The 24,840-nt window shown below is 46.3% G+C and overlaps 1 protein-coding gene across 4 annotated transcripts in view; it reads left to right on the forward strand.

Moving 5' to 3' along the window:
* The first annotated feature begins 9,677 nt into the window (after positions 1-9,677).
* The window catches only part of PWWP2B (PWWP domain containing 2B), a 33,862-nt gene continuing 18,699 nt past the window's right edge, over positions 9,678-24,840 (forward strand). The window contains exons 1-2 of one of the 4 annotated variants that reach the window (XM_083443526.1): positions 9,678-9,996; positions 14,268-14,666. In XM_083443526.1, the coding sequence (XP_083299652.1) occupies positions 14,524-14,666 (143 nt within the window). In that variant the 5' untranslated portion in view covers positions 9,678-9,996; positions 14,268-14,523. Of the gene's footprint in view, positions 9,997-10,679; positions 11,220-11,539; positions 13,933-14,267; positions 14,667-24,840 lie in introns of those variants that run through there. The other 3 variants (XM_083443523.1, XM_083443525.1, XM_083443524.1) reach the window with 3 other exon arrangements.

A 24,840-nucleotide genomic window follows, 5' to 3' on the forward strand; every position in this document is an offset into this window, starting at 1 on the left:
GTCTCCTCCCCTCTCACCTGTCTCCAGCCCTGCTCCTCACCTTGTGCTATTGCCTAGCTGGAATGCATCTTTGAACTTTGTAACAGTGCCTCTCGGTTGCCTGTATTAAGAGATGTATGTGCAGAAACCTCTACCTTTTGGCATGACTGAAATGTACTAAGGTAGGAGTCGCCGCTTTTGCCTCTGGCCCACTCTCTCTTAGTCTCTGGCTCTGCTCGCCACTGGCATGTAGCCCCAGAATGCTGCTTCTGAGGCAATACAGTCCTCAGGCTAAAAAGCTCCCATGCGCCCCCCCCCCCTCCAGTGTAGAATTGTTCCTGATCTCCCATCTATTGGGCTTGGGAAACTGCATAACATCTTCTTGGCTTCCCGGATGAGTTTGTGTATTGCATATCTAAGCCTGCCCAGTTCAGCATTTTGGATGTGGTTGGAGGTGAGCACCTAAAACAAGATGGCAGAGAGGGAAGCTTTGATAATTACATCCAGAAGAAAGTGTGTGGCTGGTTCTGGAAACTTCACAAGGCATATCCAAGTCTGAATTATTATTACTATTATTATTATTATTATTATTATTATTATTATTATTATTAATTTATTTAATTTCTATACCGCCCTATACCCGAACATCCCAGGGTGGTTCACATAAAATAGCAAATACATAAAATCAAATCAAAAAAAGCACAACCCAATACAACAAAAACAAAAAGAGCCAGCATTTTAAAAAGGGTGTAGGATGTAGATCAAGTCAGGCAAAGGCCTGGTTAAAAAGGAATGTTTTTGCCTGAAGTTGTATAGTGAAGGCGCCATGGTAACTTCCCTGGGGAGAGCCACTGCAGAGAAGGCCCGTTCTTGTGTTGCCACCCTCCTGTCTGCTCGAGGAGGAGGCACACAAAGAAGGGCTTCAGAAGATGATCTCAGGGTAGGTTCATATGGGAAGAGGCGGTCCTTGAGGTATTGCGGTCCTGAGACATTTAATGTGCTTTAAATCATACTGGAAGGTTGATCATGGGTCAGTTCTGGTTTTATGCCTGCAGAACACATCAGCAGTGACTCATTGGTCAGCATAGAGCAGCCTTCTCCATCCTAGTTGCTCTCCAAACCTTCCTAGACTCCCAATTCCGGTGCAACATGACCAATAGTCAGGGATGGTGAGAGTTGTAGTTCCAAACATTTGGAGGTCACCAACTTGCAGGGGGTTGGATTAAATGACCCATTGGATCCCTTCCAACTCTACAATTCTATGACGCAATGTTGGGGAAGGCTGACAGAGAGGGTCAGCCTCTCTGGAACCCTGGAACCCTTATCGTAGGGTTCCAGCTAGAACAATCATCCAGGGCAAAGTGCCCCAGCTATGAATGCCCCTTCTCTTTTTTCTGTCCATCATAGGCCACCTACCATCAACTGCTGCATAGGCCATTGAGTCTTAACTCCTTGCTTCCTAAGCTACAGTTCCTAGAATTGTTTAGGAAACTCTGGGAATTATAACTCTGTGAAGGGAACAGTGATCTCCTAGCAACTCTCAGCACCCTTAACAAACTACAGCCCCCAGGATTCTTTGGGGGAAGCCATGACCATTAAGATGGTGTAATAGTGCTTTAATAGTGCAGATGTGGCTTAAGATACCTTCCACGTACTGAGGGCTACTTTTCACTAAGGTGTCAGAGCTACAGAGCCAGTAGGGGTGACTTCATTGAGCGCTCCTCCGTACAAAAAGGCCTTGCGCACAGAAAACAGTTCTAACCCTGACCTGGTATGTTTCTGTGTAGAGAAATGTTTTCTCCTAGGGAACATTTCTCAGATATTGTACAGCCCAGGAACAGGGTCATTGCCTCAGTAAAATATGAGGGCAGAGGGTTACAGGAGGCCTACAGCACCACTGACCTCGTCAAGGAACTGCAACATATGAAGAACAAAGTTACAAAGAGGTCAACTGCTCAGCTCACAATTTATCAGGAGAGCACCAAAGTATCCACAAGTGCCTTTCCTTGCAACTGTACAAATCCGCTGGTGGTTTTTTGTTCTTGGAGAGAGCCATTGATTCTACTGTTTGTTGCGGCTCATTCATTGCAAATTAATTGATGTAGTTGATTCTAATTGCAATCCTCAATTAACTGCGACGTGCTCAAACAGCTGTTGGTTTTAGTGAGCGGCCTAAGTTTAGATTTCCCAAATGTGTATGTGTATAAAACCACATCTTAAAAATAAAATGCAGGTACATTTGCCGGCGTCAGCTATGGGCAACTTAAATTTGCCACATGATTAACTCTGCATGTCACAGTGTTTCCTTTGGTTTCTCCATTCTGGGATCAATTTCTAATCATTTGCTTATTTTCCTTTGCCCTTAAAAAGAATTGATCTCTACAGCATTGGACTGAGCAGTGATGTAAGGCAGAAATGGTTAGACACTGCAGCTGCATTCCAACATTCCCTTGCCTTTGGGAGTGACAAAGGCAGTTTTCTGGAGGCTAAATATTAACCAATCCTCCTACTCAGCTACTAAAACCTTCAACTGTACTTTGGCTTTTTTTCCTGTGGTAGCATCCATTTTGAATTGAGTCAGTACCCGCCCATGTTTGATCATGATGTATCATATCATGCTACGTTGCTTAGCTCGTAACTTGCCTTGAATATCTGTGCGCACATGATTAGAGAATATTGTGCTGGATCCAAAGGTTAGCCTGGCGGCGAGGGCAGACTTTTCTTTTCCCTGCACATCCAAAACCTCTCCAGAGGGTCAGGGGATCTTCCTGAACAAGAGGATGAGCCGTGACAAGGAAGTGACTGTTTGAGGACAGATTGCCCAAAAATTGGCCAGAGACACTTTGCAGAAGCGGCACTGCCAACATTCTACTCTTTTAAGAAGATGGTGAAAACATACCTCTATTACCAAGCTTTGGGAGGTGAAGAGGTGCAATCTGTCTGAGCTTAGTTTAGTATTGTACCTTTTGCTGTTTTGTGTTAATTTCATTTGTTATGTTAGTTTATGCAGTGTTTAACTTCGCATTGCCTTTTAAATTGGTTTTAGGAATATGCACTGATGTGTTTTAAGAAGTTGTATGCAGCCCTGTGTTATGGTAATACCCAAATAAATACATTCATTTAAAGCGATTCCCCTGCCCCTCCCACTTCAACCCCCTTGACGGAGCCCAGGCTGGTTGGGGTGGGAGGGGTACCCTTGATCTTCTTGTGGAAGATGGGGCGAGGGGAGGATGAGAAAGATTCATTATCGGAGCCGCCCTTTTGGATCCAACCCACTGGGCGTTTCCTAGAAAATAAAAACATCTCCAGGGTTGGGCTAATTAAGAGTAGGGACGGATGCTGCCAGGTGACTAGGCAAATCTAGAGGCTGTAATATAGACATGTTTTGATATATTTAAATATCTCTATCAGTCATCAAGGTAGAATGGCAGCAAGCATACTGCTAACACCTAAAACATGAAATGAATGGGGAGCCTGCACATCAAAGGCCTCCTGTGCATCACAGAGCCTGTGGGAGTCTGGATCCGTGAGCATTTAGACACCAGATGCACCTAATGTCTAAATGCTCACTGATACAGACTCCCATGTGCTCTGTGGTGCACAGGAGGTCTTTGATGTGCAGGTTCCCCATTCATTACAATCTAGGCCATAGGTCTCTCTCTGTGTGGCTTAGGCTTCTGCTGCTTCTGCTGAAATGGGGTCGGGCAAGCCTCCTGCACTTGCAAGATGTGCAAAAACTAGGTATAACAGATTGCAGTTTTGCCAATGGGAAAAAACCTGTTTTCATATCATTGTAGGATGTTATTAACCATGTGTTTTAAATGCCACCTTTATTTGTTTGTAAAACAGTCAACAGGGGGCCACAGCAAGCTATATTAAACTTCAGTTTTGGAGAAGGAGTAAAAAATAATAATATAATTATAGTATAATTATCCCAAATAATTATAGTTTTGCATAATATAGAGCAAGCTAGTGGGAGAGAGTCAGCCCAGATTATGAAAAAATAGGCTTAGCCTTTAGAAACAAGCTCAGTGTAGATTTCAGTTTTCCTTGGTAGGTGAAAAAAAGACTCCTCTGAAAGTATGAGCTTTCAGGTCAGTTTAAAGCCAGCTAAAAGCTAGTCTAGTTTATCAAAATATACAGCAGGCACATTGTTTTCATTAAAGTAACAACACTAGGCATGGAGATGGGCGTAGGAACTGTATTACTCATTCTTGCCAGCATTCAGTAGATACATGAGACAGTCTTGCACAAACGTACACGCATCTCTTGCAGGTAGGTGGACCCCTGTAAGCACAGCTCACAAGCAGTTTAGTATTTCTGTACATGAGTGTATGACAGGGAAGCTCACTTGGAGGGAGTAACATCATGGGAGGGGTGTTTCCAGCTCTCTCACCTTTTGCCCTTGGAAGCCTGATAAGGACCTATGGCTGGAAAGGGACTGAGAGCAACACCATTGTAGGGTGTGGGTGTGTTTCTAGGAGTGTGGTGAAACTGTGAAGCTCCCTTGTTACTTTTACTATTGGATGCTGTGCATTGTCTAAGTAATCTTGTCATATCTATAGTATTGAAATGTGGGGTTTTGGGTATGTTATTATAGTGGTTATTGCTTTGCTATGTTATGAAATAGTTGCTACAATCAAACCTCGGCTGTCAAACGTAATCCGCTCCGGAAGCCCTTTTGGCTTCCAAAATGTTCGACAACTGAGGCGCAGCTTCTGATTCCTGCACACAAGCGGAAGCCGTCTTGGACGTTCAGCTTCCGAAAAACGTTCGAAAACCAGAGCATTTACTTCCAGGTTTTCAGCGTTTGGGAGCCGAAACGTTCCAGAGCAAAGCCGTTTGGGAACTGTGGTTTGACTGTACATTATTATGAAATTGCTTGCTAGAGAGAGAGGGAGCCATGTTGCAGTGCTCTGGGTGTGTTTATATGTAAATAAAGTAGATTAGCAAAAATGCTGAGTTGCTGAGGTCTGTTACTTGTTTGAAATGCACCCTGTTTCTTTGTGTAAGCCGTTTCATGCATGATTTCTTTGTGCATGGGATACTGTTGTACAAGTGAAATGAATGAACGAAAGAATCTTTTTTTTTTTTTAGAGGTCTCTCGTGGCTTGGAATGTTGATGCACCTGTCTCTAGGGTGCTAGTTGCATGCATTGTATTGGCCATCTTCTTGGGAATTCTAATGCCCGGTACCTGCTTGGGAAGCTGCCTTATAGCAGACCAGACTATCTGTCCACTTCAGTTTAGTGCTATCTATCCCAACTGTGGGCAACATTTATTCCTTTCTCAAAGGCTGCATTCCCTTGCGTGTAATCTGTCGGTGGGCGGAGGCACATGCTGGCTATGGGCAGGGCTGAAGCCAGCCATGGGCAGGACTACAGGCAAAAGTGAATGGGACCCCTGCCTCTTTCAGAAACACAACCCCTCCCCTAGTAAGCTGCCAGGGGAGACCTAGATCATCCTGGCCAGGGGTCTGAACTGACCGCACCTGAGGTCAGTAGGCTAGCTTTGGGGGGCACAGCACTATCTCTGTACTCGATCACCTGATCGCCACACCTGGTGCTTGAAGTGACTTTCCTATGTGTGAGGGTTGGACTGGTCCTGCTAAGGACATGAACTAAGGAGCAGGCCCCATAGAGATCTGTGGGGCTTCCTTCTATGTAAACATGCTTGGGATCGTGCTGGAAGCAGTGGCGTAGCGTGGGGGGTGCAGGGGGGGCCGGCCGCACCGGGCGCAACATCTGGGGGGGGCGCTCACACTCGCAGCTCTCTGCCCCTACCTGGCTCACTCACTCTCCTCACTGCAGTGCTGGCTGTGCGAATCCGATCCGAGCCGCCGGGTCGCCACCCACTGTGGAGGGGAGGGTGCCAGGTGTGCGGTGCGGTGCGGAGAGAGAGTGAGGGACTATCTGGGAGGGACAGTGCAGCGGGGGGGGGGCGCAAATTACTTGCCTTGCCCCGGGTGCTGACAACCCACGCTACGCCACTGGCTGGAAATCACTTTACACAGGGATGGGGAACATGTTGTTGAACTCCAGATGCTGTTGAACCTCAGATGCTGTTGAACTCCAACTTCCACCAGCTCCTGCCAGCATGCCCAGGAATGGTTTGTTTTATTATTATTATTTATGAATTAAATTTATATACTGCCCTTCATCTGAGGATAACAGGGCAGTTCACATAAAAATACACGGTGGGATCACTGGAACTCAGTTCCAGCACCTCTTGAGTGAACACCATTGCCATTATAAGAGAACAAGGGAGGCATTCATGGTGAGGTCTGACACCTCTTTTTCTAGAAAAATAGCACTGGTGGTGAAATGTAGGTGGGTTCCCACAAGGCAAGGCACAGCAATAACAGCAAGAACCTTTATTGAACAATATAACTGGGAAACAGGGGCAAAGCAACTGCTTATATACATTCCTGAAAGTCTGGGCCACTCCCACTCCCAGCGTGATTGGCTGTCTAAACTTCCAAGCTGCGAATCACGACTCAGAGTTCAAGGGCCAATGGCAGAGGCCCAAATTCTGAAATGTTCTATGATTAGACATCATGTATCAAATCAGAACACAGGAGTTCAGAATCCTTAGTCCAGACTCAAGCTCAGGCAAACACAGACCACTGAATACATAACAGGTGGGATATGTAGTCCACTGGCATCTGGTGTGGCCACAGGTTCCCCCATCCTAATCACCTCAGTTGCCTGTGGTATAAATCATCCATAAAACAAGAATCTGCAGCGGGGATCTTGTTCTTAAGTGTTCTCTGGGTTGAATCCAAAGAGGGAAGCCAAGTGTGAGAAAAGATTTCAGAGGAACACAGGCTTATGCTACATTTGCAAAGTCCCCTTTGTGGTAGCTTAGGAACAGTGTTTAGACATCGTTGGAGTTTTGAGATAGTCCATGTGAAATGTGCTGCCCTCCAAGCAAGTTGCCTTGTTTTCTGCTGCTAAGGAGCAACGTTGATGGCTGTGGCTGCACAGCAACCGCAGGGAAGGTTATTACCGTGTGCTGTGCAGCACCTGCCAAATATCTATGCAGCAACATGGACAGACTCGCAAGGAATGTGATTCCACTGCAGCAACAGAAGAGAAAGTGCGATGGAGCAGCCCGGTCAGAGCAAGCAATGGAGCTTCTTCTCAAAGGAAGGGTCTGGTGACTGCCGGGGGCACAATCCACCAGGAACTTTCTGTATCCAAACCCTGTTGCGTTTACATGAAATGCAGTTGTTGAGCAAGAGCACAGCTGCGATCTTGCTCAATTTCCATTCAGATAAATCCACTAGGGAGGAGGGTGTGGAAGAAGATTCTGGAAGATCGGGTCTTTCAAATTTCCCAGGTATTGCCACTCCTTTGGTTGGTGTCCGTTAGCAAAGCCACATCAACAGATGGAATCCAGAGAGAGAAAAGACCTGATAACACCGCACTGAGCAAGCTTTAAACAAAGCAGTGTATAACTGGAGGAGAAAGGAACAGAGAGATTATGTCTTTCCTACTTCAGGCCTTGTATATAGCAGGGAGACATTAAAGCAAACATACAGAGGAAAACTCCCTCAAAACGCCACAGCCAAGCTACCCCAGCACACATCATGCCACTCTGCCTGGTTGCTAAACAGCACCTCCACCCCTCTTGGTTAGTTGACTTTAACCCTAATAGAATTAACCCTTAATTTGCACATGGAAAGATCTCTGCTGCTTCACTTACAACAGTGTCAAGGATCAGTTTGCTCTGTCACTTCAGACGCTGTGACTATGTCTGTTTGACATAAGACTATTAAGCCAGGAGGCATTTGGAGATGCAGCTGCCCCTCTCAAAAAGGGATAAAAATCAGATGCAACCAGGAAGTGGAGCGGAGATGGAAACAGCATTTAAGAGAGCACCTTCCTACACAAATGTAATATGTATTTTGTGTACACACAACATGCCCTTGCGGGTGTTACCAGATTCAGCTGGAACAGGATATTAACCGCTGTTTCCTTCTTTACCCAGCTTCCTAGGCACAATGACATTCTGTTGGCTTTGAGACAGGGAACTACATCTCGAAACACACATTGGACCGCAATGACCAAATAGCCACCAATGACCGTCACTCCTTGTGGTCCTCTGCCTTTATCCACTGTGTGACCCAGAGTTTTGGAAAATCTGTACCTGTCCCTTTCCACTTTCCACGTGAAGTAACTGCAATGTGACAGGGGTGTGGAAATGTGTCTCGTCCCCCCCCCCAGCTTCTCTGTCTGGGCCTTGGGGACTCTCCCCAGGGCCCTGCTTACCTACTCAGCATCCTTTTTACATTTACCTTGCTGGGACATGAGCTGTGATCACGCCTGCCAGAATGGAGGATGGAGCATGCATGTAGAAACATCTGGCTTTTGTGTGCCCACTGTACAGTCACATCTGTTGATCCGCCCGCTTTTGTCTCTGGCCCCATCCACACACAAAAATCTGGTATGCGGCTCCCAGAAGCTTGGAATCCTTGGAATGAGAAAGCTTTGTCACTCCCACAAGGCTACATGATAGCATAGTGGCTACATGCATACTGGGCAATTGGGGGAAAGGCCAACACATTTTCCCTAAACAAGACAACATTTCCACTTTGAGAAAGCATGTAAACTGTAGATTGCCTTGTTTTTGTGATGATTGTGCACATTTATTTTCCTGAGTATGTCTCCTGGTACATGCAGTGGTTATTTAAAAAAAATAGCATGGAAACAATCAAACCGTATAATAAAAACTGTGAAACAGCATTATAAAAACCAAAATAAGGAAGGTGAGGACACAAATTCAGCAGTAGCAAGGTTTAATCTTACTGGGAGGGGGTGGGGAGAATCTAGCTCAGTCTGCAGATGCCAGGGCCATGAGTTCGAGCTCCACATTGCAGGGGCTCGGACTAGATGACTCTTGTGGACCCTTCCGACTCTACAATTCCCTGATTCTAAGAAAGAAAACAACTAATAGAAGATGCTGTGTGTATGGCAGAGGAATGTCAGCACATTTTATAAGCTCAGGAAAAAAGCCCTGCAGTGCTGTGTTCAATGGAGCAGACTCCCCAGGAAACTGTGCACAGGGTAAAGAGAAAGGGACCCCTGACCGTTAGGGCCAGTCACGGACGACTCTGGGGTTGCGGCGCTCATCTTGATTTATTGGCCGAGGGAGCCGGCGTACAGCTTCCGGATCATGTGGCCAACATGACTAAGCCGCTTCTGGCAAACCAGAGCAGCACACAGAAACGCCGTTTACCTTCCCGCCAGAGCAGTACCTATTTATCTACTTGCACTGTGTGCTTTCCAACTGCTAGGTTGGCAGGAGCAGGGACCGAGCAACAGGAGCTCACCCCGTCGCAGGGATTCGAACCGCTGACCTTCTGATCGGCAAGTCCTAGGCTCTATGGTTTAACCCACAGCACCACCCGCATCCCTGTGCATAGGATAGCTGACCCTAATAAACTGGGTACAGCTACAGGCTGCCTTTTGGTGTGTTGTGTGTGTGTGTGTGTGTGTGTGTGTGTGTGTGTGTGTGTGACATTCCTTGTGTGGCGAGTGCTGTCAGGATGTGCACCTGCATTTCAAAGTTTATCACTAAGCCACCATTTACTAGTTTAGCTGTTCACTAGTTTCTGCAGCGGGTCCCCCCCCACGTGACAAGCATTTATCATCTGCTGTTCAATAGCTAGAGGTGGGCAGAAGATCTCTGAGGGATTTGCAAATGGATTAAGCAATCGGCTTCCAATTGTCTAAAAAGCTTGTCCTACCCTCAAACTAAAAGAAGAAGAAGAAGAAGACTGGGGTTGGGGGTGGAGAGAGAAACCAGGAGTGAGTTTCTGCATTAATTTAAAGGATTTGTGATCTTGGTTGCTGGTATTGATCAGAAAGTCCTGCTCTGAGCATGTGCACGACTTAGTTCTAAGCGTTTGTCCGCTGCCTGAGCATTTTGCACCTGGCTCCCGTGGGTGGATCTCCAGAGTGGCAACAGGGGAAAAAGCAGATCCCGCAAGCCTGAAGTCTGCCCAACCCCTGCAGTAAGTAGCCTAGCCGTTGTCTTTTACTTCTATTGTTGGAGGGTTTTGGAGCGGGCGGGCGGTGCTTTTTCAAATCCTCTGCTAGGAATGTGTTCAGGAGCAGGCAGAAGAGGAGGGGGGCGTGCCTGAGATTCAAGGTGGCGTCCTGCCCTGCTTGCCTATGGCAGCCTTCGCCAACGTGGCGCCCTCCAGATGTTTCCGACAACAACGCTCATCAGCCCTAGATCTGGAGGGCACCGGGTTGGCAAAGGCAGAGTTAAGGCTTAGCTGAGTTTTTATATGCCCCATTCAGAGGTTATCCAGATTGTGAAGAGCCTTGCACCCGGAGAGGAATACATACGGAGCACCAACGTAGTAAGCTTTTTTCCCCACAGAACATTAAGAACAGCCCAGTGCACATAGGATAATATAATTTTTAGAGCTGGGAGGCACCCAGGGGTCATCTAGTCCAACCCCCTGCATTGCAGGAACATAAACCATACCGGAAGGAGCATTGGCCCCTGATTTAGAGGTCTAAGAATTGCACAGGTGAATTTTTAACATGTATGAGCACAATCTCGGAGCGGAAAAGCCTCTCCAGCAGAAGCCGCCTGTCAGGCGAGGAGGGGGCGGCGCCTCCGCTCTCCAAGCGGCCACCGAGGCAATGCCAGTAAGCAGCCGCTAGGGGGAGCGTGGTGGAAACGAAACGCCGCGCATAGTAACTTCGCTGAATTGTCAAACATTGTCACGGTTAAAGGGGCTGAAGAGAGACAGTGATCGCTCAGGTAATGTGAGAGCCGCAGACTTTCTCCTCCTCGTTATTCCGGGCATTCCGATTAGTCTCGTTTGAAATGGTTTAATTCAGACTTGCTTGGGAGCCTCTTCCCCCCACCCCTGCGCCCATCTTGCCTTTTTAACGTTTTTCTAGCCGCTCTTAATAATAGTAATAATAATAATAACAACAACAAATAACATCCGATCCAGGCTGCAGAAGACGGTGGGATAACTTCGAATAAAGCAAAATCATTTTCCCACCGAAAGATTAAAGCGTGGCCATAAATATCCTCGATGCTCCTGCTTGCAGTCTGGGCTAAGAGCTTTTGAAGCAGCGCGGGGGGGGGGGCGCGGGGGCGAGAAGCCCAGGAGCATAATTTTGCAGAGAGAAAGTCCATTGAGACTGCAGTGCTGCTATACATGTCTGCTCAGCAACTGAGGCCTTTGAGTTCAATGGAACTTGCTCTCAGGTAAGTGTGGCTCTAGGATTGCACCCTGAATAGATCTGCTGTCAGGTTAATTACGAGGCTTGAAATGTGGCAAGGCGGATGTAAGGTTTCTCCTGACTCGTGCAGAATTTGCCTGGCCCTGCTTCAGAAACAGTTTGTGGACAACAGGGCTTTGGGGGAGGGGGGTGGAGGAAGAGAAGCCTCTAGCGAATGTTTCAAATAACCACCACACTGTATTTCTAAATCATATTTGTTTTCAGTATGTTTGAATACCTGGAGCCAAAAGCAAAATTATGCAACTCAAATACAATTTAAGAAATAAATTAATTAAGAGGGTTGACGAAGTAATCCACCCATTTTTATTTTATCAAAATGGTGGTGTTTGCCATACATTCTCTTTCCTCTGTCTCCAAATTGTGCCAAACACTTTGTACTTTGAAGGGGGGGAAAGCATGAGTTGCAATCCACTTAATCCTGAGAGTATGTCCCATTAAGATCAATAGGGCTTACTTCTGAGTAGGTATGTAGAGGATTGCACTGCCAAAGAAGTGAAATTTGCTTTAAAGGCTGCTGTTGTTGTTGTCTTGGCCTCATTGCTTGCCTCTAATTACTTCCTTTGAATGGGCTTAAACACCCCCCCCCCTTTTGTTTCCAAAGGATAGAACACTATATGTTGAGGTAGAAAGGCTGCCTTTCAATACAGCTTGCAGCCCATCTAGGTGTGTTATTCATGTGTTAAACTGTGTTAAAGGTTGTGCTAGTAAACAGATTTTTTTTGACAGCGTTGGAGATTTCTGTCTAAAAAGAGCCATTGCAAGAGTGGCAGGAGCAGGAGGAGCTGGTGGCCTTGCACCCCTCTCAAAGGCAGTTGCCCTCTTTTTATTTCCCTTTGGGTACAGGCCTCAGAAAGCAATTCTACACAACACCAGGCGGAGGCCTTCAATTCCAAGAAATCTTTGGATCTCTTCCCCAACCCTTCCCCCAATCCCACAAGTACAGTACAGACACCCAGTAGTAGCTTTAACCCTTTTTGTTCAAATCGCTGTGTTTACTTATCAACCTTCCTTTTTTTCCTTTTCTTTTTTAACTTCCTTGTTGTTTTTGCCAAAGCAGGCCCTGAGAGCGGCCTGGTCTTTTGCCCATTCTATTTTTATTCCACTGATTGTGACCAAAAGCAAGACTGCTGCTGAATCATGATCCTGGTTTTCTTACGGAGCATGTTTTTTAAAAGCATTTTTATTTGACGATGTGATGGGAGGCGGGTGGATACTTAAGTTCCCTGGTCTTGAACATGTTATACTTGGAAGTCTAATCCCCCTCCCCGCCCACATAAATTTGTGTTGCTTACTTACCTATGTGGATCAAGGTGCCAGGCAGATTAAACAGATGCATCAGAATACTAAACTATCCTCCCTTTTAAATTAGCAATTCAAAGCCTATGATTGTATGCACACTTACTACTAGGGAGTAAATCCTATTAGTGGGGCTTACTTTTAAGTGAATATGCACAATACTGGCTGCATGTAGCAACCTTGCAAGTTAGGATTTTGTTGCTACACTGCCCATTCAGAGTGCCATCTGTTGAGCCTAGACAAAGTAGTGTGTGGACTGTAACCTGGTTTTGGGCCGCTGTCCTTAACACCAAAGAGGGAGTAAGTCTGTTGAACACCCTGAGACTTGCTTCTGAGTAAGCATGCATAGGATTGCACCACTGGGGGGGGGGAAATATTCTTGTAAATGTAACCCTGTGCATGTTTACTCAGAAGTCAACCCCACTGTATTCAGTTGTGTTTATTCACAGGTGAGTACATATAGGGTTAAGGATTCTTGGCTGAAAGCAAGCAGCACCTTACTTCTGAGTAAATGTACACTGTTAATAAGACAGAGAGCTATGTGGAATCTGTGTCGCAAAGAAGAAAGCATGTCATAAATCTGTATTTCCAAACGCAGGCGGGTTGAGCTAAAGTCATGCATCCTGTTTTGGGATGACTTTATGCCTTTTGGGAACAGCTCATACTTCATATGAAATATCTTGCATTGCAGCTGGCATTGGAAATTTCCCATGTAAGTTGGAGAAGATGACCTCTTGTCATCACACTCCGTCCACCCTCAAACTCTATAAAAAGGAAAAAAAGGAGCTCAGAGGCTGGCCTGCTCACCAAATGCAAACTCACAGCTTTTTCTACCGTCTGTTTTAAGCCAACAAATCTGAGGACTTTGAATTGTGCTAGTGGGAAATGTTTCTGTCCATGTAGGCGGAAAGTTTGGGGATTTGGTTACACAAGTCCTTTGTCCCAGGACATTTTGCCCAAAGCACCATTGAAATATACAGCTTCACCTGGAGTAAATGGTAAGGGCTGTATTCTCCACCTCACTTACCTGGGAATCAGCCCCTTGCAATTCAATAGGACATACCTCTGAGTAGACAGGGTTAGGATTCGGCCCCACTGAACTCAATGTGACTCATTCCTGAGCATGCCTAGCTACTTCCCAGCTTTGAAAGGGCGAAAGTGGTGTTAATGTATTTATCAACTTTAAAGGCAACTGGAACACACGGGCCCCAAGGTGTTGAAGTAGTCAGAACCTTTGTCTCCTCTGCAAACCAAAAAAAAAGGTTGCCCTTGCCTAACCCAGGTATCTAAAGGGAAATAAGAAATAATTCACTTTAACTGTGAGCTTGTTCGGAAACCTACTGGACACAGAGAGGCGTGTGTTGCAGTGTCACCCACTCCAGGTAAATAGCTTGGGGGAGGAAATCTCATGTTTTCAGCCACTGTTATCTGTTGGGGTGGGGGTGGGGAATGCATGGAGGTTAATCTGCTTTTCCTGCTCGCTCGTTTGAAAACGTTGCAGTATAGAGACGGGAGCTGTTTTAGCTCTGGACGGTCACTTGACCCTCCACGTTACCGGTCTTGCGCGTGGTGCTTGTGAGCACAAGTGTGGGGGCAGAGGGCAGTCCTCCTTTCAAGGGTCACCCCGTTTAAAGTGGGGCGGGGAGGCAGAGGGGGCGGGACACAAAAGCACCCCCTTGTTCTATAATCAGCACCTTAATGTAGCCAATTGTTTCAGGATTCCGTCGTGGAACGTTCCCGGGAGGGAAGCATTGTGACGTCAGCGCACCTACTAATCCTCCCTGCTGAGGGGGAGCCTGGAGCCATGAGGTCATCGCAGCGGCCACTGTAGCAGCGCCAGCAGCAGCTTCAGAGGCCGGCGGGGTTGGGGGGGGAGGGGAGCTGGCCCGAGCAAGGCCGCCTGGGATCCCGCAGCCGCACTCCAGTTGCAACCCGAGGCTGCCGCCGCTGCCGCCGAGTTCCTCCGCAAAAGCATGGAGGAGGCCGACGCGAAGGAGCTGCAGGTCGGCTCCTGGCTACCCGTGCTGGTGGAGCAAATGGTCAACGACACCCTGGTGGTCACCTTGAGCTGCGGGGAGAGGCGCTTCACGGGGATCCTCCTGGATTGCACTAAAAAGTAGGCACGCGAATTGCTTTATTCTCCCATTTCCTCCCCCCTCGCCCCCTCCCCGCCACCGCCACTGCACGCGCAAAACTTCCAAAAACGCGGGGGGAGGGGAGCGGGGATTGCAACGGAGAACTTTGCCTTCCCCGCCGGGGCCTGCTGCAGGGCGAGGGCAGAGCAGCTGGGCAGGAGGAGGGATTAGGCCATAATCTGATTAAAGAGTTAAAGTTGCATGGCACGTTGCAGTGGGGGAGGGGAGGAAAGTGCAGAGAGAGGGGGGGGTGGGGCGGGGAGGTTGGCTTTTCTTGCCCCTTCTGAGCAGCAGGTTCTGGTTTCATTTTCTGTTCGAAATTCCTCGTGGAAGAAATATTTTCTCCTCTCTGAAAGCCAGTTTTCAGATTGGTGCAAAAGGCTTTCGGGTCCTCTGAAAAGGTTTCTGCAGTGAGCCATAATTTCTGTGGGTGCATGTTCTTTTTGAAAATGTACATCATGTAGTGGAGAAGCATTGCCTTCACCTTTCAAACCAGCAAACTTCTGTGTTTCCTATGTTGGAGGGAGGGGGGGGTTGCCTCCAAATGTTGCAACTTTGCTAAAAGTTTTTCCTCCTTTCCCCCCTGATAAAGCCCCACTTTGTGCTGCCTATGGGTGGCTGCTGGTGCAGCAACATGATAACCTCATGATGTCACATGTTGCCATAATTACAGACTTCTTTGTTCAAAAATATTGCACACTTCAGAAAGCCTTTATCTTCAGTTGAAACAGCCTCAGCTTGTCATTTTTCTTTCTTTCTGAATTTAGCAAAAGTACCGACATTGGAGAGAGTGTGTGTGTAGGAAGGAAACCTCATAGGTACATAATATAAAGGGGAGCAGCAAAGCCCTCCCCCCCTTCCCAATCTAGGGTTTATTATGTTTGGTGAAATCCCTGCAAATGAACAAAGGTTGGTGCTTGTGTTTGTAGTAGAGAATAATGTTATCCACATGTAGTATGTATAAAATTGCCTGCTTTGCAGGATTATCAAAAATGAAAGAATTTCATGTGCATAATAAATAAAGCTCCTAATGGTTTGTTAAAGTGCACATATAAGGTCCTCTAATAAAGGAGTCTTGTCTTGACCAAACCAAAGCTGGAAAAGCAACCGATGATAGAAAATTGAGCTTAACCATGTTACTGAAACACTCCTTTCTAAATAACCTGAAATGGCACTGATTCTCTCTCCCTTGTGCATGCATTCTTTTGTCCTAAAATAGCCAAAACCTCTTTGGAATACACCCACTACCCCAAACTGCAAATCGAGAGTCTCTACAGCAGGGATCACAGGGCACTCCTCAAATATGGGCCATTCTGTTTTCTGATGAGAAGTTGTAAATAAACACCTGCCACTTCTGGGGCCCCCAAATTCATTTTCTGTAATAAGGACTTGATCTTGGTGACAGCTTTGCTGTTCCCCCACCCACAGGCAGTGTGCAGCCATTAGCCTTTGACAATTATCCTGCAGGCGTTATCTCATAATTAGATATGCCAGCAGCCATTAATAGAAATGGCATGTGATTTTAACATAAGGCTTCATGTGCATTCCACCCCCACCCCCGCAGTGAATATTTTTCATTATTTTCAGCATGTAAACATGCACTCCATGACCAAACAATGTAAAATTTGCTTCATTGGGAGACACTATATTCAGTCTAATGGTGGGTTTCTGTGGCTCTTCTCCCCCCTCCCCCACCTTTCTCATTGTCCAGGTAGCTAAGTTACTGCTTCTGATATTGTCAAACTAGCCACAGAAATGCTTGCATTATGTGTCCAGCCATTGCTGCAGCTGTATTGATTTCTTCCTGGCACCTGAGACTCTGAAGCAAATTAACATGGGCCACAGTGCACTGGGATTTTTTTTGCGTGCAATCCCTGTTGGAACACATTGGAAGGCAGGGGCTCTCTCACCAAAGCCCCTTGAGTTTCCACCAGACAACCAAATGAGCAGTTTTCCTGTTTGTTTGTACATTGTGTTGGTTCTCTGTCATTCTGCCTCCTCTATATAGGCAGTTCCAGCCCTTTGAATGTTGGTTTCTGAGATTCACTCTTTTTCTCTCCTGACTGTTGCATTATTTCACGTCACACCACCTCCCTTTTTCAAAAACATTTTTTTCTTAGCACAAAGCACACTACTGTAACCCACTCAGTTTAAGCTTGCTATTTAACTTGGTGCAGAATTAAGGCTAAATAGTTTGATAGCATTGCATCCCCTGTACCCGGGGCCTGTGGGCTCTTGATTGCCCTCCAGCCCTTCTTCTGGCTCATGGGACTTTCTCAAGGCCAAACCCCTAAACTCATTCTGCTTTGCACCCTCCTTGAGTGTTCTTGCCTAGCTGGGATGTGTCCTTGTGCTGTGATCATGCTACTTGCTTGGATGGTTGGAGGTCAGAGACGGATGTCCGTTTGTAGAAACAAGCTTAATGCACAAAGCTAATACAGTGGTACCTCGAGTTACAAACGCCTCATGTTGCAAACGCTTCAGGTTACAAACTCCGCTAACCTGGAAGAGTTACCTCAAGTTGAGAATTTTGCTCCAGGATGAGAACGGAAATCATGTGCAGGTGGCGCAGCGGCAGCGAGAGGCCTCATTAGCGAAAGCACGTCTCTAGTTAAGAACAGTTTCAGGTTAAGAAACGACCTCCGGAACTAATTAAGTTTGTAACTAGAGGTACCACTGTATTCATGTTCACTGCTCTGCCTTTGGCCCTGCACACCAGTGACATGTGCCCCTCCTGCACAGAATTTGGCCCTCAGACTGAATAACATTCCCTAAAAAGGTAAAGGGACCCCTGACTGTTAGGGCCAGTCACGGACGACTCTGGGGTTGCGGCACTCATCTCGTTTTATTGGCCGAGGGAGCCGGCGTACAGCTTCCTGGTCATGTGGCCAGCATGACTAAGCCGCTTCTGGCAAACCAGAGCAGCACACGGAAACGCCGTTTACCTTCCTGCTGGAGCGGTACCTATTTATCTACTTGCACTGCGTGTTTTCGAACTGCTAGGTTGGCAGGAGCAGGGACCGAGCAACGGGAGCTCACCCCGTCAAGGAGATTCGAACCGCCGACCTTCCAAACCACAGTGCCACCCGCATCCCAACATTCCCTATCCTTGTGCTAAAGGCTACATTCAACCCATATTTTATGGGCTTCATATACTTATATGTATATGAAATGGCAATAAATCAAAGCCTGGCTATTGGTGTATGTACCTGGTGCAGTGTCCTGTTGTCTGACTTGCCACACTTCTCAAGCCAGGTGCCTTTGTTATAATCTTTTCAGTCTTTTTAACTCCTCCGTGTTGCATCTGCTTGCTTGCTTGAGCTTATTCGATATAAATAAATGTTTCCCCCAAAATAACAGGGCAAGATCGAGGGGTCTCTGTAATTTTCTTGCCTTGGCTAGATGACAGTTTTCCCTTAACAGACTTTCCTGGGTAAAGGCAATGTAAACCAGCCGTTTTGGGTTGCTTTTTAATGCAAGGCTTAAATAGCTTATCTATTGTTTTCTTTTCCAAACCTCCCAGGCAGTTCAAAAGCTTGGTGCCTATCCATTTGGAGCACAGTCCCTGGCCCCATCCCCCACCCTCATCCTCGTCCTCCTTTTCCTCCTCCTGGTTTGTTTAACCTCTTTCTACTCTTTCTTTTCAATAGGACTAAGATACTTCATATTCCGTTTGATATACTTCTTTCCAGCTATCTAAAATGCTTCCAGAATTGCCTTGCCATCTGTTGCAGGTTGATTTATTTGACCGGTTTAACATAATTGCCCTTTTCATACACTCCCTGGCAAACCAAGAGCTTTAAAGTTGTTACCTGAAAGATTTCTTTGAAGGGGCATCCTGGAGAAGAGCGTAAGATATTGACAGTGCAGTCCTCCTACCCATGTCCACTCAGAAGTAAGCCCCATGGAGTTCAGTAGGCATTATTCCCAAGTAAATGTGCATAGGATTGCGGAATGGCTGAGTAAGGAAAGAACCCAAAATAAGGAAAAGCTGCAGTATCTTGCTAGACTAGAGAGCAAAAAGGATAGGTGAGAGACGAAGGGAAATAATTGCATGTGGAAATCAATGCGATTGGAAACGGTAAGAATAGCCAAAGCTGTGTAAAAGATGTAACAAGATACTAGAAGAATTAAACGCCCAAGGAAAGATGCACAAATATGACTATAAAGAACAGATCTGGGAGAGGGAAGGAAGCCCTCGTCTCTGCACAGAGGAGTTATGGCCTGAATGCTGCATCATGAGGGTTGGGGAAGAGAAGAGCGGCTTCTCTTTTCAAATGACTGATGTGCGCTGGAGTTTCTAATTTGCACTTATCAAGAGGTTGAAATCGAAAGGGGGAGGGGAGTGGACCTCAGAAAGCAGCTGGACTTCCAGCTCAACCATTTGACTTCCTGATTTATTGTGGCAGACAAATCTGCATGTCCTTTTGCTGTTTTCCTACATTGTTAGATTCAGTATCTGAATGCCTGTATGTTTTACAGTAATTTTTTAAAGAAACGAAACTCTGCTTATATTGCAGCTAAGTATCCACAAATGATGGGGTTGGCTTACCACTTTGTTATTGTTCTGAGGTCCCCCGTCCCTCTCTTGGCACATAGAGAAAACAAGGGGGGGGGTGTCTCTCATTTGTGCTGCTGAGGAAGGTAAGAAAGGAGAGGTTCCTCCTGTGTGGAAGAGACTCCTGGCGTTTCTTATGTTCTCCAAGCAGCACAGCAAATGGAATCTCTGTGGAGGACATCTGTGTGCTGCTCTCTGTCCTGCTCAACAGAAAGCTGGGGACGCATCCCCTGGCAAGCTGTTGAATGGATTTGCAGTTGCTTGAACATTGGTTGTCCACACAGAGGCATGTTGAGCCCGTTTTACAATTCACCCAGCTGCTTTGCCCTTCATCCACCTGCAACAGTAAATATTCTGCCTATGGGGTTAAATTTTGGATAAAAGTAGGTGTGCTGCCCATCCCTTTCTTTAGCCTTGTTTTGACAAGTATTTGCTTTGGGCAGGAATAATATGATAACAGGGAGGGCTTTTTTCTGGTTCCCAATTGTTTATTTATTTTTCTAAAAAAAGGTTCTGCAATTTTTTGACCAACTACTAAGTTACAATTTTTTGTTGCTCTCCATCTCTATGAAACCACAGATTGTAAATACTTCTGCCTCCCCTCCTGCCATCTACAGTAGTACCTCGGAAGTTGAACAGAATCCGTTCCGGAAGTCCGTTCCAACTTCCAAAACATTCGGAAATCAAGGCTTCCAAAGAACGTTCGCAAACCGGAACACTCACTTCTGGGTTTGCGGCGTTCAAGAACCAAAATGGATGAGTACCAAGGCATTCGACCACCAAGGTATGACTGTATCTATCTATTGATCGATTGATCTATCCAGTTTGTTTACTTCATTTTGCATCTCAGCAAGTAAGTATTGTGAATAAACTTGCAGACTGATCCCGTGTGCCTTTTCTTGGAAGGAAGTATTACTGGGTTCCGTAGGACGTACTGCCCAAGTCAGTTTGCATAAGACTGTAGCTTTATTGGGGCGCTATCAGTGTTTTGTGAAATGTAGCAACTTAGCTTGCAGAGAACCGAGTGAGGTGGAGTGAGAACGGGGAGGAGGGTAGCAACAGGACAGATGAGACATGGATAACATACTATAGTAGGAGAAAAAGCCCTGAGGGTTTGGAATGGCAGAACAAAGGGCTGAAAACTTCTGCCAGTTGAAAGGGATTCTTGGGAGCAGGTACTCAAGAGTTGAATGGAGCTGTTTAAAAGCGGATGAAGGTACATCTTCCTAACTCACTCACCTCTGCTCCAATGAAGTTGTTGCAAAGATGAAATAAATCTCATTGCTCCTTCCAGGCTGTATTTAAGGATGCAAATGTGGTAAATAGGTTTATATGGCACACAAGTATAGATGCTGTGCATATGAATCTACCAGTTGCTAGAAGGCTCCATCCTAGAGTTGGAGGGAGCCTTGTAGGCCTCCTGCTCCATCTCCCCATGTTCAGTGCAAGAAATTCAGGATCCAGCCCTCCGTCCATTCAGCCTCTGGTTGAAGGCCTTGTGTGATGGGGAAAACTCACCAGTCCTCCAAGTAACTGGTTCCACTGGCAAGCTGCTCTTCTCTTAAATGCCAAAAATCTACCCCCCGTTTAACATAAGCCCAGTATAACATCTCTGTAATGCAAGCATTGCAAGTGTACATATTAACACAGGGACTGATGTGCCCCAAACCCAACATGTTCTGCTCGCTTTGGTGATCTCCAGGGTGTGAGCATATTGGCCCAGAAAGGCAACTGGGTATTTCCAATATGTAGAGACCCTGATGTTGGGAAAGATGGAGGGCACAAGGAGAAAGGGATAACAGAGGACGAGATGGTTGGATAGTGTTCTCGAAGCTACCAGCATGAGTTTGACTAAACTGTGGGAGGCAGTGGAAGACCGAAGTGCTTGGCGTGCTCTGGTCCATGGGGTCACAAAGAGTCGGACACGACTAAACAACAACAGCCTTCTGTGCTGTTTCAGCAGATACTTCCATCATTGAAGAACTGTGTTGGGAGAAGATCGGCAGGTGGTATTAAGGGCTTTCAAGGTTTCATCCCTCTCTGTTAGTGTGTGATAGCCTGGGAATCCGTTTCGGAAGCCGAATTGGAGGAACTCCAGCCTGCACAGGAGTCCCCGCCTCCAGGGCCGGCTGAGCTGGGGCAGGGCCTTGACTCTGAGGCGCCTGCACCTGCACCTGCACCTGCACCTGTGCCAGATCCTCAGGAGCAGGCACCAGGTGAATCTACTCTGGCTCCAGAGGGGATTGAGGACACATTGCCTACAGGTGCGCCTCTCCCAGCCCTGTCAGGGGAAGGCGAGTCTCCCCCTGGGTCCAGTAACCCTCCAGCCTCTCCTGAGCTGCAGAGGCTCAGGGCAGAGAGGTGGAGGGAACTGGTTTCTCCCAGGAGGAGTGCTCGCCTTAAGGCCAGAAGAGGCGGGTCACCTGGGGGCTGGGACCGCCCCTGGCCTCAGAGAAGATAAAGGCCAGTCAGCCCGGTCCCAGGTTGCGGGAGCAACGTGGTTGAAGAGCTGTTTTGGCCAGCACCTAGTTCTGTTCCTCCGGAGTTCCTGTCCTTGCCTGGCTCCTCGCTTTGGACCCCGCTTCGCCCATGGAGGACAGTCTCCCGACCCTCGACTCAGGTCCTGGACCTCACCCCACGGTAACCTCCCCCTGGGACCAGCACACAGCGCTAAGAATGGATGGTTGAGAGAAAGAAAGAGAGGAGAGCCAAGGCCCAACTGTTTTGAATTTCAAGGGACCAGTCTGAAGCACTTGCTCCAATGAGGAGAATGAATCTTGAGTATGGGATTCTTTCCCAGTTAAAGGGTGTCTTGTTCCAAGCCAGCTTGGTCTCTGGAACATCTTTATTTTGACATTAAGCGCACCGAACAAAACGCAAAATGGAAGCCAGGCCAAGAAGAAGGGAGCAGGTGTTAGGAAAGTGAAAGCCTGCTATTTTAAAGAGGTAGTTAACAGCTGCCTATTGAATTGTCATGCTTAGCAGTGCCCATGCTTGTGTTAGTCATTCATGGAGCAGAGGGAAGTGCCCTTTGGAAAGTCTGGGCTTAGTTATTTAGAAGGCTTAGTCATCTGGCAGGTAGGAGTTCAGATGTGCCCTTGTTCAAGTCTTTCCTGTAGCTATTTAGCTTTGCAGGGATTTGCCTTTGCCCTCTGCCACCCCTTGGCAGCTAACGTTTGGAAGAATAATATTGACTCCATCACAAGATAAAGTCTCTGCAGTCTCTCAGATATTGGGGGGAGGGCCATTTGTACAGGAGAATTTATGAGAAAGATACTTAGCTCTCTGCTCACCAGTTCTTTCATGAGATACATCTGTGTTTGGTGGTGCTTGTCCCCCATCCCACTGGATTTACCACCTGTTACCACCAACTTAAGGACTGAACAAATAAAAACCGCCTTTGCGAGGGAGAATCAGCAGTTGATGTAAAGGCTAAGGCCTCTTCTTCCACCAGACAACTCTCCCCTGCGAATGTATAGGATAACACATCATTGGAAACCCTATATACTCTGTGCCCCTAGATTTCAATATATGGCATGTATACTTTGATGAGAAAAATGAGGCTGTTAATTCAAGGCTGTGTAAGATGTACTAAATAAAGGACTCTGAAACAGAGCTGGAAAAGTATCTCAAATTCATAGTGTCGGGGTGGCAAATTTTGTAGGTTCCAGCCTTGAGGAGGGCTGTGGAGTAACTTGGGGTCGCACTCACACTGAAATGAATGTTTCGCCACAGATCTTTTTGTATCGTTGTCTCCCAGGTTGCCACTCATTTTGTGGCGTTTGCCTGATAAGAGGCAACTAAGTTTCATTCTTTATCTAATGGTGTCATCAGAGGTTACATTATTTATATGTATAAAAAAAATTAAAAATTGTCCAGTAGCACCTTAGAGACCAACTAAGTTTGTTCTTGGTATAATCTTTCGTGTGCATGCACACTTCTTCAGATACCATGTAAATTATTTATGTGCTCTCTCTCTCTCTCTCTTTCTTGTGTGTAAATTAATTGGCTTTGTTTCCCAATACCGCTATCTTCTAGGTAAACACGATACAGAATTGGAAAAATAGTGTCCTCCTTGTGATGGCAAACTGTTTTTCATGTTTGTTTTTATAACAGAAAAGCTAGGTCTGAGTGGAAACTTAAAATCGCAATGAGCTAAATGTCTCATTTTACATGTCTATTTTTAACCTATATTCTCCCACCCTTATTCTGCTCCTTAAACACACCTACCCACCCACACTTGCCCAGCCACCGTCACAGATGATGCTCTCTGACTTATTCCAGACACTGATTCCACTGTCAGTGGAAGAGGACTGAGCATGGCTTGTCCTGGGATTCTGATGCTCAGCCCAGCTCAGCTTTGCCTCAGCATTAGGATCAGGCAGCTGGAGGCGTGTTAAATACCAGGGCGTATTTGCTCAGCTCTAAGGGCCTAATGGAAAATGTTGTTTTGATGCTGGGCCTCAGCTGACTAAGGTATTTCTTGGCTGCATAGAATGGGCACACCTTCATGAATTTTGCATAAACTAAACTGCATGCGTTTTGTGCATATATTCCAAGCCACAACTGATAACTCATAGTTGTGGTTTTGATGAAAATTGGCCTCTATCCGTAGCATCCAGTATTTTGTATAATGTATCAGAATGCCCTGGTGTTCCCCTTCTTGATTTGTGTTCTTCTAATAGAATTGTGGAGTTGGAAAGGGACCCCAATGATCAAACCCTTACAATGCAGGAATCCTAGATAGAGAATCCCTGATAGATGCCCACCCAACATCTGTTTAAAAACCTCCAGTGAAGGAGAGCCCAATGCCTTGCGAGGGAGTCCACTCCGCTGATGAAACAGCTCTTAACATCAGAAATGATGATGATGATAATAATAATAATAAATTTATTATTTATACCCCGCCTATCTGGCTGGGTTTCCCCAGCCACTCTGGGTGGCTCCCAACAGAATAAAACTTCCCTAAACAGGGCTGCCTTCAGATGTCTTCTGGAAAGTTCTTCCTCATGTTCCTTTTTGTAATTTTGGTCACCAGAGCAGCAGAAAGCAAGGTTGCTCCATCTTCCATGTGACAGCCCTTCAGATATTTTAGTCTCAACTTTCCTATAAAGTAAAATAAAATAAAATATTTCCCTGCCGAAAGGTTCATTAGAACAATCTGTCTAATGAAGTGAAATATCAAGCCAGTGAGCATGCTACTTATTAATTTCTGTTTTGAGGTAGGAAGTTCTGATTATAATTAATATAATAAAAAATTATAATTTATGCCCCACCATCTGGCTGGGTTTTCCCAGTGACTCTGGGAGCCTCCCAACAGAATACAGTGGTACCTCAGGTTACATACGCTTCAGGTTACAGACTCCGCTAACCCAGAAATAGTGCTTCAGGTTAAGAACTTTGCTTCAGGATGAGAACAGAAATTGTGCTCCGGCGGTGCGGCAGCAGTGGGAGGCCCCATTAGCTAAAGTGGTGCTTCAGGTTAAGAACAGTTTCAGGTTAAGTACAGACCTCCGAAACGAATTAAGTACTTAACCTGAGGTACCACTGTATTAAAACACGATCAAACATTAAAAACTTCCCTAAACAGGGTTGCC

Source organism: Podarcis tiliguerta (genome assembly GCF_965153285.1).
Source record: "Podarcis tiliguerta genome assembly, chromosome: 5".
NCBI classification, from domain to species: Eukaryota; Metazoa; Chordata; class Lepidosauria; order Squamata; family Lacertidae; genus Podarcis; species Podarcis tiliguerta.